This window comes from Pleurodeles waltl, chromosome 7 (genome assembly GCF_031143425.1).
Source record: "Pleurodeles waltl isolate 20211129_DDA chromosome 7, aPleWal1.hap1.20221129, whole genome shotgun sequence".
Lineage (NCBI taxonomy): Eukaryota > Metazoa > Chordata > Amphibia > Caudata > Salamandridae > Pleurodeles > Pleurodeles waltl.
The window spans coordinates 57,976,035-57,989,339 of record NC_090446.1 but is presented as its reverse complement, the minus strand read 5'-3'; the positions used below and the strand labels follow the sequence as shown (position 1 = coordinate 57,989,339).

Sequence of the window (13,305 nt, the reverse complement as noted above, 5' to 3'; positions counted from 1 at the left end):
CGCGGCCGGACAGGCCGCACAGAGGAGTGCAGCGGCACTTCCTCCTGGCATCTTTGGGGCCCTGGGATGGGGTCCAGGCCCCTCCTCCTCGTGGCAGGGAGCGTGACGGCGCTCCCCGAGGTCACCTTCTCGGGGCCCCAGGATGGAGTGCCAGGCCCCTTTTGGCCATCTTTACGGGAAGCAGGACGGCGCTCCCCGGCTTCCTCTTTGACTGCGGGGGGAAGAGAAAGAGTGCGCAACGGTGCCCCCACTCCTAACCTCACGGGGCCCCAGGATGGGGTCCGAGGCCCCTTGGCCTCTAACAGTGGGTCTTCAGATTTGACATGCAAGACTCCGCTAGGACTCCTCTTCAATGACCTCTTTTGCTCCTGGCCAACTGAACCGCAACTGGACTTCAGGAACCAAACAAACTTGAAAATCCAGAGACGACCTCGCCTTGCAACATTGTTTCTCCGGCTCCTTCCAGCAACTGCAACATTTCTACAGATGTGCATCCCCTGGGATTGGCAAGACTTCAGCTACACCAAATGAGCAAGAGGGCATCTCCCTTGGAGAGAAGGAGTCCCTTGCCTGTATCCGCAGGCACCTAAGGCAACGGCGACCGGCTGCTGGGATCTTCTGCCATCTGGCTCCAGGAAGAATCTCCAACACAGTCTGAGTGGTCCCCTTGGTCATCTCTACCTGCTGTCTAAATTGGGTGATTGTAAACCCATGCCTCCCCGTGCAGGACCGACGTGACCAGTGCACTGACTTTGGTGTGGGCACCGTGCTTAAAAATAACTTATGGGTTCCGAAGCACTGAATGTCAAGATAACTCTTAAGATTACAGTTACTGCTGGTAAAATCTGAATTTTGTCTAGTAGCAGTTTATACTAATCAAAGTACCGCAGAGGGCTAATGTGCCTGCTGCAAAGAACATGCACTATTCAGATTACAAAACTGAGTGAACTATGCGTAGCGCTTCAAAAAAGAAATATATGCCAGAGAGGGGCTATGGAGAGGTGAGGGGCATTATTGGAGAGTAGCAGGGAGGGAATTAGCGGAGAAGGAGGTCATGGATGGGCACCAGAAAAGGCGGTCGCCCCAGACGCCACCAGCGCTAAAGCCAACCCTGCGTGGGAGGGGGGGTGGGGGGGGGCCTTCATGTATTTTGAGGGGGGGCACCCTCAAGTTTTGTTATGCCACTGGCTAGAGAGCCTTTAAACTTGAAAAGAATAGCTACCTAGTTATGCAACACCTTCAGCCAATTCTAGAAAAGACTACAAGTCCAAGAATGTCACTTGTGTTTGCTGAAGAGCCAAGAATGGCTGATGGCCTCAGGTCATGGAGCACTTTGGCACCCTTTAGAGAGGGGACATAACTTATTTTGTGATGGTTTCATTTATTTCTAGTAGGCAATTAAGTGCCCGGTGTGCAAGAAGGCAGAAATTGTGTTTCAAGTGCAGATGAAAGGGCCCACTGCTATTGGGATGGCATTAACATTGTTGTAGAAACAGAGGAAGGGAGAGAGAAATAGTCTAAACGGGGTCAATTAGTGATGTGCAGATTACCTGTATTTTCCTTTTGCATAACTGTGGAAAACAGACTTTTTTTTTTTTTTTTTTTTTTTTTTAATTTACCACTTTCATTACGTTGGATTTTCTGTATTTCATTTTTTTTGCTTCCATTATTTTGGATTTTCTGTACTTCATTATTAATTTTTTTGGCTTGTACATTTCACTTGGTGCTTACCAGAATGACCAGAAGGGTGGGAAACGATGGAAACAAGGATATGGGAAAATTAGGGGTCCGAAACAGGTCAAAGAAGGACTAGATTACATCCAGACTACCGCTGGCAACAACGTGGGTGATCTCCCCATTATCAATCTGTCTCATCTTTTTTTGAGCACTACTGAATGCAACTTATTGAGTAAAGGGTTGGGTTTCTGCCCCACCCAAAACCAACGACCCTGTTGAGGTCTTTGTAGACCTATTTCAATTCACTTGTCTCCTTAAACTCAAAAATTATTTCACACATGCTCGTGATGGGGATACTAGCAAACATCAGTCTGAAGTACGGACGGAAAATATCGTCACTGAAGATACTAACCCACCAACACAATCTGTTTCTGATTTACAGATATTGATGTCCTTAACGGACAACCAAAGGGAAATTGGTGATATTCGAACTGACCTGGGAATATTTGAAAGAGCTGACACAACCAGCGGCCTAAAACCGGAGTCTAAGTTTATACCAGCGAATACCTATAGCAACATAGAACTGTTTTCCAAAAAGGTTTAGTTGGATCTGTACAAATGTTTCAATACATGCATAAACAATTGGCAACGACTTGACAATTTGTCTGCATCAGAAAGGAGGGCCCTTTTGAGCCTCAAAAAGGATCAGTCAATTGTGATCCGTGAAGCTGACAAGGGAGGTAATGTGGTTATGAATCGTAGTGACTATATGGAGGAAATTAATGGCAATTATCTGACATCATCTGTTACAAACGTCTTACTCACAATCCCATTGGTGGTTTGATGGAATATATCAACAACAAATTATGGGGATGGTATGAACTAGGATTACTTTCAATCAATGAATTTAAATACCTTACCGTAAAAAAAACCAAATTCCCCTGCATATATATATATACATACACATACACACACACACACTTCCTAAATTGCATAAAAGGTGGTGATTTCCCTCCTGGAAGACCCATTATATCAGGTATAGATTCCCCTACAGAATAAATGTCAGAATACGTGATTTCCTATTTACAGAATTTTGTTTGTAACTTGCCCTCGTTCATACAGGACAGCAAAGATATCCTCAACAAATTTGAGGATTTCACTTGGTCAGACAACCTTCTTTGCCACATTGGACGTGAGTAGCTTATACACGTGCATACGCAAACCTATTGGAATACAAGCAGTTACTTCATTCCTAAACACCAGAACTGCTGACTGTTTTGCACATAACCACATGCTTGCACAGATGATTGACATTATCTTGTCAAATAACTACTTTTTACATGACAATGAGTGGTATCAACAAACACAAGGGACGGTGATGGGTTCAAAATTTGCCCCATCATATGCCTGTTTGTTTATGGGATGGTATGAAAAAATACATGCCTGGGGCAAACATGCTTCACCCTGGACTAACTTCATTGATTTCTGGGGGAGATACATTGATGATATTATCATTATATGGAACGGTACCATTGAACAATTGACTATGTATCATACTTTCCTCAACAATAACCCTTACAATGTACAGCTCAGCTTGCACTATAGCAGAGACACTATAGACTTCCCTGACATCAGATTTTTCATAGAACAGAACAGCATACAGAGTGTTCTATATAGGAAATCCACAGCATGTAATAGTCTACTTCATGCTACCAGTGCCCACCCTATTTCGGTAATTCAAAATATTCCTTTCGGAGAAATAGTACATGTCAGACGTAATTGTACCACCAATGACAAATTTTTGACTCTGATTCAACTTAGGAAACACAGATTCACTGACAGGGGTTATAAGGCCAAGTCTCTATCCCAGGCAGTTGAATGTATTATGGATACCCCCAGAAAAGATACTTTGATTGCTAAATCACAGAGGGACAATAAGACCCAAAAAATATTCTGTCGTTTGTAACTCGCTACACAGCTCATAGTCACAACATTTACAAAATATTCAAACGCCATTGGCCACTATTGATCTAAGTTCCGGGCCTCAAAGGTGTTATCTCTAACACACCCAAGATTACTTATCGTAGAGGAGTAAACCTGAGGGACCATCTTTGTCCCAGTTATATCTCTGCCCCCAGTCCCACCACGTGGCTCCCCACCAAACCTAGGGGATTTTATATTTGTCATGATTGCAATATCTGTGTTTTTGGTTGTGATGTAACAAAATTATTTCGTTTTAACAACACTAAGACATTTACTATTAATCATTTTATTAACAGTAAGACTACATTTTTCATCTATGTTCTAGGATGTGTTTGTAATAAAATATAGGTGGGGAGTACAAAACATCCTTCAAAAATTAGGATACAGGAACACCTACGAGCAATCAAAAAACAAGACTCCGACTATCCACTAACAACACATATAGCACTCGCCCATCCTCGTGACTCATCGATTTGGTTCCATGGAATCGATCACGTTCCTACACACCCCAGAGGAGGCAACAGGGAATTGACACTACGCCAAAAGGGAGGCAGTCTGGATCTGCCACCTGCGAGCGGTTGAATTTGACCACAATACGGACCACGAATTTCATTACTTTTTGTAGCACATTTAATGTTTTATTCCAAATCTATGTAACCATGTTTGCTACTTTTGTATGTTTGCATGGTGTAACAGCAGAATTAACACTTATACTCAGATTGAAAATTCATTTTACTGTTCATATATATTTGTCCTGTTAGCTATGTTCATACTCTTTGGTGTGGATTTTGGCACACCACTTTTGGTTGGGCCTCTTTGCTCTTTTACCTTACTTTTTCAAGTTTCTACTGCTCTTCTTTTTAATATTTCCTTCATACATTTTTTTTTTTTTTTTACCTATTTCTTTTCTCTTTCTTCTCTCTTAATTCTCCGGCACTGAACTCTTGCAATTTTCAATATTAATAATTAAATATGATTTACGTGCTATAGGAATATTTGTTTTTAACTTTCCGTATACTCCCAACTTTGTTTTGGTTTTTGTCACCGTCTCTTATCCTTACTATTTTTGACTGCCCCAATATGGCTGCCACCACAGACCTCTCTCTATTTTATCTATTTTTCTCAGGACTCTGTTTTTGTGGGAATTTAAGACTTCCTCTTTTATGTTCAATAATTACTATTGAACATCTATTTTTGCTTTAGGAATTTACCAAAGCCACAATTACACTTGTTCCATCAACATTTCCTTTTGGGATTGTTTTTTTGACTGTTCGCTTGTCCTTTGTGAATATTTCGACCCTCCCAAGATGGCCGCTGCCACAGTCCTTTTATTTTTCTTCAGACCCACATTTCCTGGTTCCGTGGATTTTATTTAAGAAATCCACAACCAATGGCTTCACTTCCCCATATTTTAAAATTTTACGTGGAACTCGTCAAGGATGTCCTCTTTTTCCTTTGTTATTCCTTATAGCATTAGAACCCTTGGCTATTGCAATCCGGCAAAATATCGACATACAGGGTATTGCTACCTCATCCGGTGAGATTAAAGCTTTTTATTACGCTGACGATATTCTACTCACACTATCCAATCCAAATTCCTCAGTTAACACCCTGATTAATTTGCTAACCCGCTTCTTGGCATTTTCTGGATATAAGATCAACGGGTCTAAATGTGAAGCTTTGCCAATGAATACCTGTACTACTCCAACAACTTTAGGGGGATTTCCCTTTCAATTGGAAAACATCTCATTTGAAATATCTTGGGATCCTACTCGATACGGGACTGAAGAATATTGCGATTGATAATTTAAACCCCATTACAGACAAACTTAAAAGAGACTTTGTTAGATGGTCTCAACTGAACCTTTCATTATGGGGGAAGAGTGCAGATTATTAAAATGAATACAATTCCGAAATGTAATTATGTTTTTAATATGCTATCACTCCCCCCTTACCTCAATCTTGTTTAGGAATACAACAACATCTCTAATAAATCGCTTCATCTGGGGAGGAAAAACCCCCCCTTATAAGTGGTTTGAAATTACATTCATCTTCCTTAAAAGGTGGCCTCAGACTCCCACACCTGGAAACTTACTGGATAGCACAACAATTCGATCTCTATGATATCCAAGAAAGACAAGTCACCTATATGGGTCACACTGGAACAATATCTATTGAAAAATAACACTTCTTTGGCAATTTATTATACTAAATGTCCTAAATTCTCACCATCCTCCAATCCAATCATTTACTCACCCCAATTAGCATGGCAAAAAGCACATAAAATTATAAACTGTAACGTCCATACATATTTAAATGCTCCGCTATGGAATAATTCAGCGATTATACATAGAGGCAAAGAGCTAAATTGGTTTGTTTGGAATCAACAACATAACAGACTTATATAATCGAGATAATTATTTGAAATCATTTACACAGCTACAAGAAACAGACTCCCGATCTCACAATTTCATAACTATATATTATGGTCATCGATTTTGAACCTTATAACATCCTTGAACTCGGATTCTTTGACTCACTCATCCATTGCACGCCATATCCATATATGGAGAAATTTTAAAGGCACGGTATCTGACCTTTATTCTTTACTAATTGACAAATCGTTTTCAGATAAAACATCCAAAGATCTGCAATCCTGGTGGTCTACACGACTTAACATTACCTATACAGATAAAGCCTGGGCTAAACTTTTAGAGAATTATAATAAAGGGCTTTGTGATGTAAGGTTGAAATTTAATTATTTCAAAATTATGCATAGATGGCATTGGTCACCTTCGAAACTTTACTCTGCTAAACTTAGTAATGACTCCAATTGCTGGAGATGTGTCCAGACCAATTGTGATATTGTTCATATCCTATGGGACTGTACCACACTCCAACCATTCTGGATACAAATATCACAATATTTAAGGAAAGTGATTCCCAATATTTCCCCACACTCACCTCGCTTATTTTTATTACATGATACCCATGGTCTAGGCATACTTTCTTCACACTTATTCAGATGTCTCTCTACTGCAATTAGTGTAGCCAAAGTTAATATACTGCATTTTTGGAAATCTAATGTTTTACCATCTGCCCAAACATGGTTAAAGGATATGTTTGATATTGCTCAGTTTGAAAGAATGCTATATAAACTGAATGATAATTTACAACAGTTTGATCAAATATGGAATGTATTTCTGACTGACAACTTCATATCTCTCTGTTTATATCTTTATATGTACAATGATTCATGAATAAGACCTCATGCTCTCATTACATTTTCAATACCATTGATAATTAACTTCTTTTCAAGATAGGTTTTAGGTAGAACTTTATTTCATCATGTTGACTTAATATATATTTGTTTATTGTTTCTTTGTCATTAATCTCAGACATCATATAATTAACAATGTTTATTTATGGGAAGTATTTAAATATTTCATTGTACACTGGAATTTCTTTATTGTGAATGTATGCTTTTAATGGACAATCCATAACAATTTTTGTTCACTTATAAAAGTTTAATAAAGAATTGAAATACAAAAGAGAAATCCACAACCAGGGCCTCGTCTGCCATACCTTTCAAGGCCTGCAGAATATCTGTGCAGGCCTTGCTTACACTACTACGGTCGCTCGGACCGTGTTACTCTGTACCTCGGACGTTTATATTCAGGCACACCGCCTCCTCGGTAAGACGATTACTCATTTTGTTTTACATTTATTTCATGTTACGGTACTTTCCTGCTTTATACGCTAGAACGTTTACATATTTGGTTTCATTATGATACTAACGTCTATGCTCTTGGTGCCGTCCGCCTAATTTTTTGTAAATTTTATACATATACTTTCCTGTCATTGCCTTCCGTTTCTTTTTGATTATAAAAACATTGGTCTTGTACATTTTTTTCTTTTGTTTCGCTTCCCTGTTTTCAGGTGCGAACATCAGGGTACTTTGTAGCCCTTTTCCCCTTTTGAATTAACTCATTACCTGTCCTTTTGAGATTTTGGTTTTATATATATATATATATATATATATATATATATATACTCCTTTTCCTTACTACTGGTCCTCGTATATTTATACCTGTTCGCTCATGAGACTTACGGGTTTCTCCTCTTCTTTGCTAGGTATTTATATATACTGTTATACTTTGCCTTTACAACTGACTGGATTTTATTCACGGTATGCTTTATTCTATATACACTATATTTACACTTGCTTTGATTTGGCTTCCTTAATACACGGTGATCTCCTACATTCACTTGCTCCTTGAAATATTGGTATATTCTGTTATCCTCTCACCAATTACTCTCCCCACATGTTCTCCTTTCTCTGACGACCTTATCAATCTGTATTTTTATTATTCACTTGGGGTTTGTCCATAAATGTACATTGTCTATAGCTTTGGATCACATATATAACTGGATATTTATACTATCTGTAACATATACTTGTTTGCGTATACTTATGATTTCTGCATATTTCCATTTGCTCTCACATTGGTTTACTTTCATGTTGGTACGTAGCATTCTTTTCTGTTTACTTTTCCATTACTGAATGTTATCAACTTTTTTATGTAATCGGGCTTTTGCAATTTAGTGTATATTGTACACATTGTTTTTATGTTATATTACAGCCCTGAAGAAGCCCATGTTGCGGGCGAAACAAGTTGGCTGTTTATTCATTGTCCTACATACTTCATTTACGGGATTTGGCTGTGAGAGAAGTATTAAAATACAGAAATATTTTTCTGCCTCACTGGAGCATTGGACTTTTCTTTCAAACTTCACTTGTTGTGCATCTGGGAGGCGGTGCACCGCCTTTTTGTGTTTTCTCAATTGGGCCTTTTTTGCTTCCCAGAGTGCGCTCCTCTCTTATCCATCCTCTTCTACGCCTCCCACCGCTAGGTTTCTCTGTGAAAATACCCACATCTTGTGTCGTCACTGGCCGTAGAGGGATGTCCCCCCTTCTCATTGAAAATTTCTGCTCTTACCAGTTCCTTCTGGGTATCAATCAGAGCCAGAGAGGAGTTCAGAGCAGCGCAGGAGTCTTTGGCCGCCGTCCAGTCTCCTTCATCTTCAGAGAAATAGTAACACTTGTACTGATACCAGATCCAGCCATCGCCACAAGGGGGCAGCACTACAACGTCCTTTCCAGCAGTGCTTAGGGCACCTTTTGTCTGAGGCTGTTCGGAGCACTGTCTTCCCTTCAGAACTGCAAAGCAGAAAGTGAATTAAAAATGAGCCCAAGACTATTTGTGATGGAATACACGTAGCACTGCTATAAAACGTGGGCAAGGACGGTTACTCAAATTGTCTGGAATAGGAAGGGCCAATCTGACCTATAGGGCAATCAGGCAGTGCCAGAAGGGCTGGTCTGACAGGTCAGTGTGTGGGCTGTCTTTCGGTATCTTATGATCTGCAGGGCCGGTTGGTACTGTTCATTTCCCAGATATTAAATTAAACGTTGCCTGCAGCAAGCCTAAAGCCAAGCAGACCTCCAGATCTTGCAAAACACTTATACAACGTGTCTTTGGCAAGTTCAAAACTGCCCCAGTTTGTAAAGCTGGACCATTTTATTGGACTATATGATTGGCTAATAGGGGACACTTTATTTGGTCACTGGATTTATGTTACGTCAAAGTTTGACCCCGGGCGAAAGTCTTAAACTGCGTTGGATGACAACAGAACGGACAGGCTGCTTCTGGGTCAAGGATTGGTCACTTCTACGGTGGTATTCTCAGGACACAAGCGTAGGCAGATACCAGATCAGTGCAGGGTACCAATGGGGTGGTTCTCTCGGAGTACATAAAGGCAGGCTACTGCTGGGAGACAGAATACAAGGGCAGGCTCTGCAAGGTTAAACTCTCATAACAAGGTAGGCTCTGCATGGGTTAATCTCTCACGAAACAAGGGCATGCACTATGGGTGTAATCTCACAACCCAAAGACCAGCCGTACAGGGTAATCTCTCATGACACAAGGGCAGACCGTACTGGGTGTTCTAAAAACATAGGGCAGGCTGTACAGGGTAATCTCTCATGACACAAGGACAGGTTGCTACTGGTACCTACATTTAACATATAAGGGCTGGTTATTGCCTTACACTCAAGGCACAGGAGTTGCCTGCTTCTCAGGCAACATGGTTTCATCGGACACCAGGGCAGGCTGTTTGTGGAGTGAAATCTGGACACAAGAGCACAGGCAATGGGAAAGGAACATCAAGGACTCAGGGTGCACACACTTTTGCAAATGTAAAAGATGTGATAATCCAGCACGTTGGGCTTCTAAACTGAAGAAGTGTGGATCTGGCAAGTTGCATGTTAGAATTAAACCTGATGCACTATTCAGCCTTCCAAGTTTGGTAAAATAGCTCACAAGATATTGGATTATAATGATAGCAAATACAGAAGCAACAACATTTGTAAACTGCACACTGGTACGTCATTTATTATCTTTGCAAATATTGTGACTCTTCTTTCCTGCAGATCCTCCTTAAAATATGGACATACCTCGTATACATTATGAAATGCTCTGCTCTCTCGCCCCAAGATGGCATTATTGGAGCATGGGGTAAAGGCAAAGAGGTCTACAGGGTAAACCGTAAACACAAACCTTTTGAAGGGGCGGCACTGTCAATATCTGCAGATGACTAGTCTACTCATCCTGAGAGTGAGGTTCTGAAGCCCCCTCCATGGTAGGTCCAGTCGTGGGGTGCACCCACCCTCATGGCGGAATCATGGTCCCCTCAAGGGTTTGGGCCCAGGCACACAGACCAATCATCTGAGTTTATCCGCTACGCACTCTCGCGCCCCTGTGCTAACCTGGCAACTTACTTCTTGCTCAAAATATTGCGTTATGGGGGTTAAAGGAGTGATTGAACTCAGGCATCCTGCCCCAACTGGTTTTGGTGCACACATCAGAGCTGGCACCGCATGTGCGTAACACAAGCTCCTCTGGGATCGGAAACCCTTCAGAGGAGCTACATTGAGTCCAAGGGCAATGAATAGGTTTGAGAGATTGGAGACCAAGGGGCTCCTCTGCACAATCACGGGCATCGTGTCTCTGTAAAACTACAGAAGTGGGATTTCTGCACCAGGGCAAGAATGGAGAAAGGGGTTTGCGAAATCAAAGCTAGCGTGTATTGCTTACAGGTCATCTACAACTTTTAATATGCATTTTAAACTAGGAACACCGAGGGTAGTAAGCGGTATATAAATACGATTACAATACAATATATTGCTATTACCTAATAAAAAAATAATAAAAAAAATTATATATATATATATATATATATATAGTATAATGCTTCTGTCAAATGTTGTCTGTGGTGTAAAATGAAAAATTAAACCAAACTGATGACGCCTTCCACATATTACCAACTTAAAAATTGAAATACATTGTTGGATTCCCCAGCAAAAGCACTACACTCGGTGTGAAATCAAATATTTACTATGCGTATCAAATGAGCCATCAAGCAGAGCCAGCAGTGGCCGCTGGGTGTCGGACGTCCTCCATGAACGAGGTCTGCTTACCAGGGGTGAACCACGGACTGCAGTGATCGCTACTCACCCGTGATGTACACTGCGAGCCCCGCTACAGTGATGGACAGAGCGGCCGCCAGCGCCAGCGCCCCACGGAGTCTGCGCACTCGGGTCAGCGCGGTCCTCCCACGGCCGGGACACCCGGGATCTAGGAAAGAAACAGATCTCTGTCCGGTTAACGCAACACTGAGGGGCTCGCGCCGCCGATGCCTCACCTGTTCTAGGGGTAAAACACGCACTAAGAGCGGTGCAGTATGCGGGTGGAGAGCTGGTACTGGGTGGGGTGCCCGGGGTGGGTGAGGTTGGGGAGGAGGGTGTTGGGGGGTGAGGCGGGGGGGCGGGTGAGTGACTCACCTGGGGCAGCGTCGAAGATATTTTTACATTTTGTCCGCTCGGTGCCGCCCCGGGTCCCGAGCTCCGGGGGTTCGGCGAGTGCGCGCTCCTCGGGGGCCCCCATGGCGGCAGTGCGGGGGTCACGCTGCACAGGTGCCGCCCGTGGGATACTTCCACTCTCTCCGGGGAGAGGGGCTCCTGCCGGACCCGGGGCGGACCGGGGTAGAACCTCCTGGAGGGGCAGGGGGGTTTCCGCCCCCGCTTCAGGAGGTTTTGGGGGTGCCGCTACCGTGGAAAGGGGGCGCACAGGAGGGGGGGGGGCTCTTCCCACCTCACACCGGCTGTGGTGCTCACGGCGCCCCCATATTCTGTGCAGCAACTCCCCTCCCCTCCCCTTTACCACAGCGCACGAGGTGCAGCCCCCCCGTCCAGCGCAGCCACCGTCGGCTCCAGGGTGCGCGTCCCGGAGTTTCTAAGCGGCGCTCACTCGGGGAGCAGTCTGTGCGCGGCGCCGCCCGGGCTCTGCAGAAAGACACGCTGCGGAGACTTTATAGCTGTCTCTGTGGAGGCTGCACGGGATTGGCTCCGAGACCTAGAGCAGCTGACAATAGCAATTAGGAGCAAAGCAGAGACCGGTAAACACAAACCACTCCCTGAAACACCCGCCATTGACAGCAGAGACGGACAAAACTTCCTTCATGCCGGCGGAGAAAGGGCGGGCGGCACCACCTTCAGCTGATTGTAGGGACCCGTGGAGAGCAGACGCAGTCTAGTCTCTCCAAGGGGGCATTCGGGACAGAGGAAGTGACACACCAGGACAGGGATTGGCTGGAGCTAGGTGGGGGGAGGGTCTAAGGGTGGGAGTATATAGGAGGAATGGGATTAGGGGGACGGCCTCTTCCACGACAGCCTGCCGCGCTGTCATGAAGTTGGCCGTGGGGGGCGGCTTTAATGTTGGAAGGTAGGGGGTGGGTTGCTGGGTTTGGGGAACTCGCGGGAGTGCGGGCCGTGCCTCGCGATGTCGGCGTGTTTTGGGCAGGCAGATTTGCCCAGGTCCGTTGCGCGAGACCGAGCCTCGGGTGGCAGGGTGCGCCAGAGACATTTGTGCGGTGCAAAGCAAAGAGGCGGCTGCAGCCGCATGCAGGCTGCCGCGAATGCGCGGTGAACGGAGGATTTTTGGTGGGGGGTTTGCAATGTCCAGCCCCCCCACCTGGTTTTGCACAAATACGGCCCCCGCAGAGGGCGGCACGCTGCATGTTCGTTTTTCCTTTTTCCTGGCCAAGCATGCTGGCCTGGGCAGGGTTTTTTTCCACGGCTTGGATAGCACACACCAGCTGTGAGGGGCCCAGAGGGTGGGAGCAGAGGAGGGGAGAGATGGGGGGGCTCTGCCCAGTTTCAAAATTTTTGCTGGTGGGGGGGGTGCGGAGGGGAGAGGTTACACGTTAGCATACAGGTTATAAAGGCATGGGGCAGGCAGGGAGGTGAGGCATGGTGGGGGTTGGGAGCCCCCAAAAGTGTAGCAAAACAATGGGGTTCAGGTGCGCATCTGTGCAGGGCTTCCCCGGGCTGAACATGTCAACGGCTGGGGGGAGAACGCCGGTGGGGTGGACAGCAGCAACTGGGGAGCTTAGGCCCCATACGGTGGGGCAAAAGCAATGATTGGCGGAGCTGTTAGGGGACATCGGAGACTGTAGGGAGGTGGGCCCAGATAGACGGGGCAGCAGGGGGCAAGTGGTCAGGTCGGAAAACGGGGGCAAAACGGG

The 13,305-nt window shown here is 44.3% G+C and overlaps 1 protein-coding gene across 2 annotated transcripts in view; it reads right to left on the bottom strand.

Moving 5' to 3' along the window:
• LOC138303620 (C-type lectin domain family 2 member B-like) overlaps positions 1–12,083 on the bottom strand; it is a 31,975-nt gene extending 19,892 nt beyond the window's left edge. The window contains exons 1-3 of one of the 2 annotated variants that reach the window (XM_069242914.1): positions 11,564–12,081; positions 11,238–11,357; positions 8,661–8,881 (exon numbers count right to left, since the gene is read on the bottom strand). In XM_069242914.1, the coding sequence (XP_069099015.1) occupies positions 8,661–8,881; positions 11,238–11,357; positions 11,564–11,666 (444 nt within the window). In that variant the 5' untranslated portion in view covers positions 11,667–12,081. Of the gene's footprint in view, positions 1–8,660; positions 8,882–11,237; positions 11,358–11,563 lie in introns of both variants that reach the window. The other variant, XM_069242915.1, reaches the window with a different exon arrangement.
• Between the last annotated feature and the right edge of the window lie 1,222 nt (positions 12,084–13,305).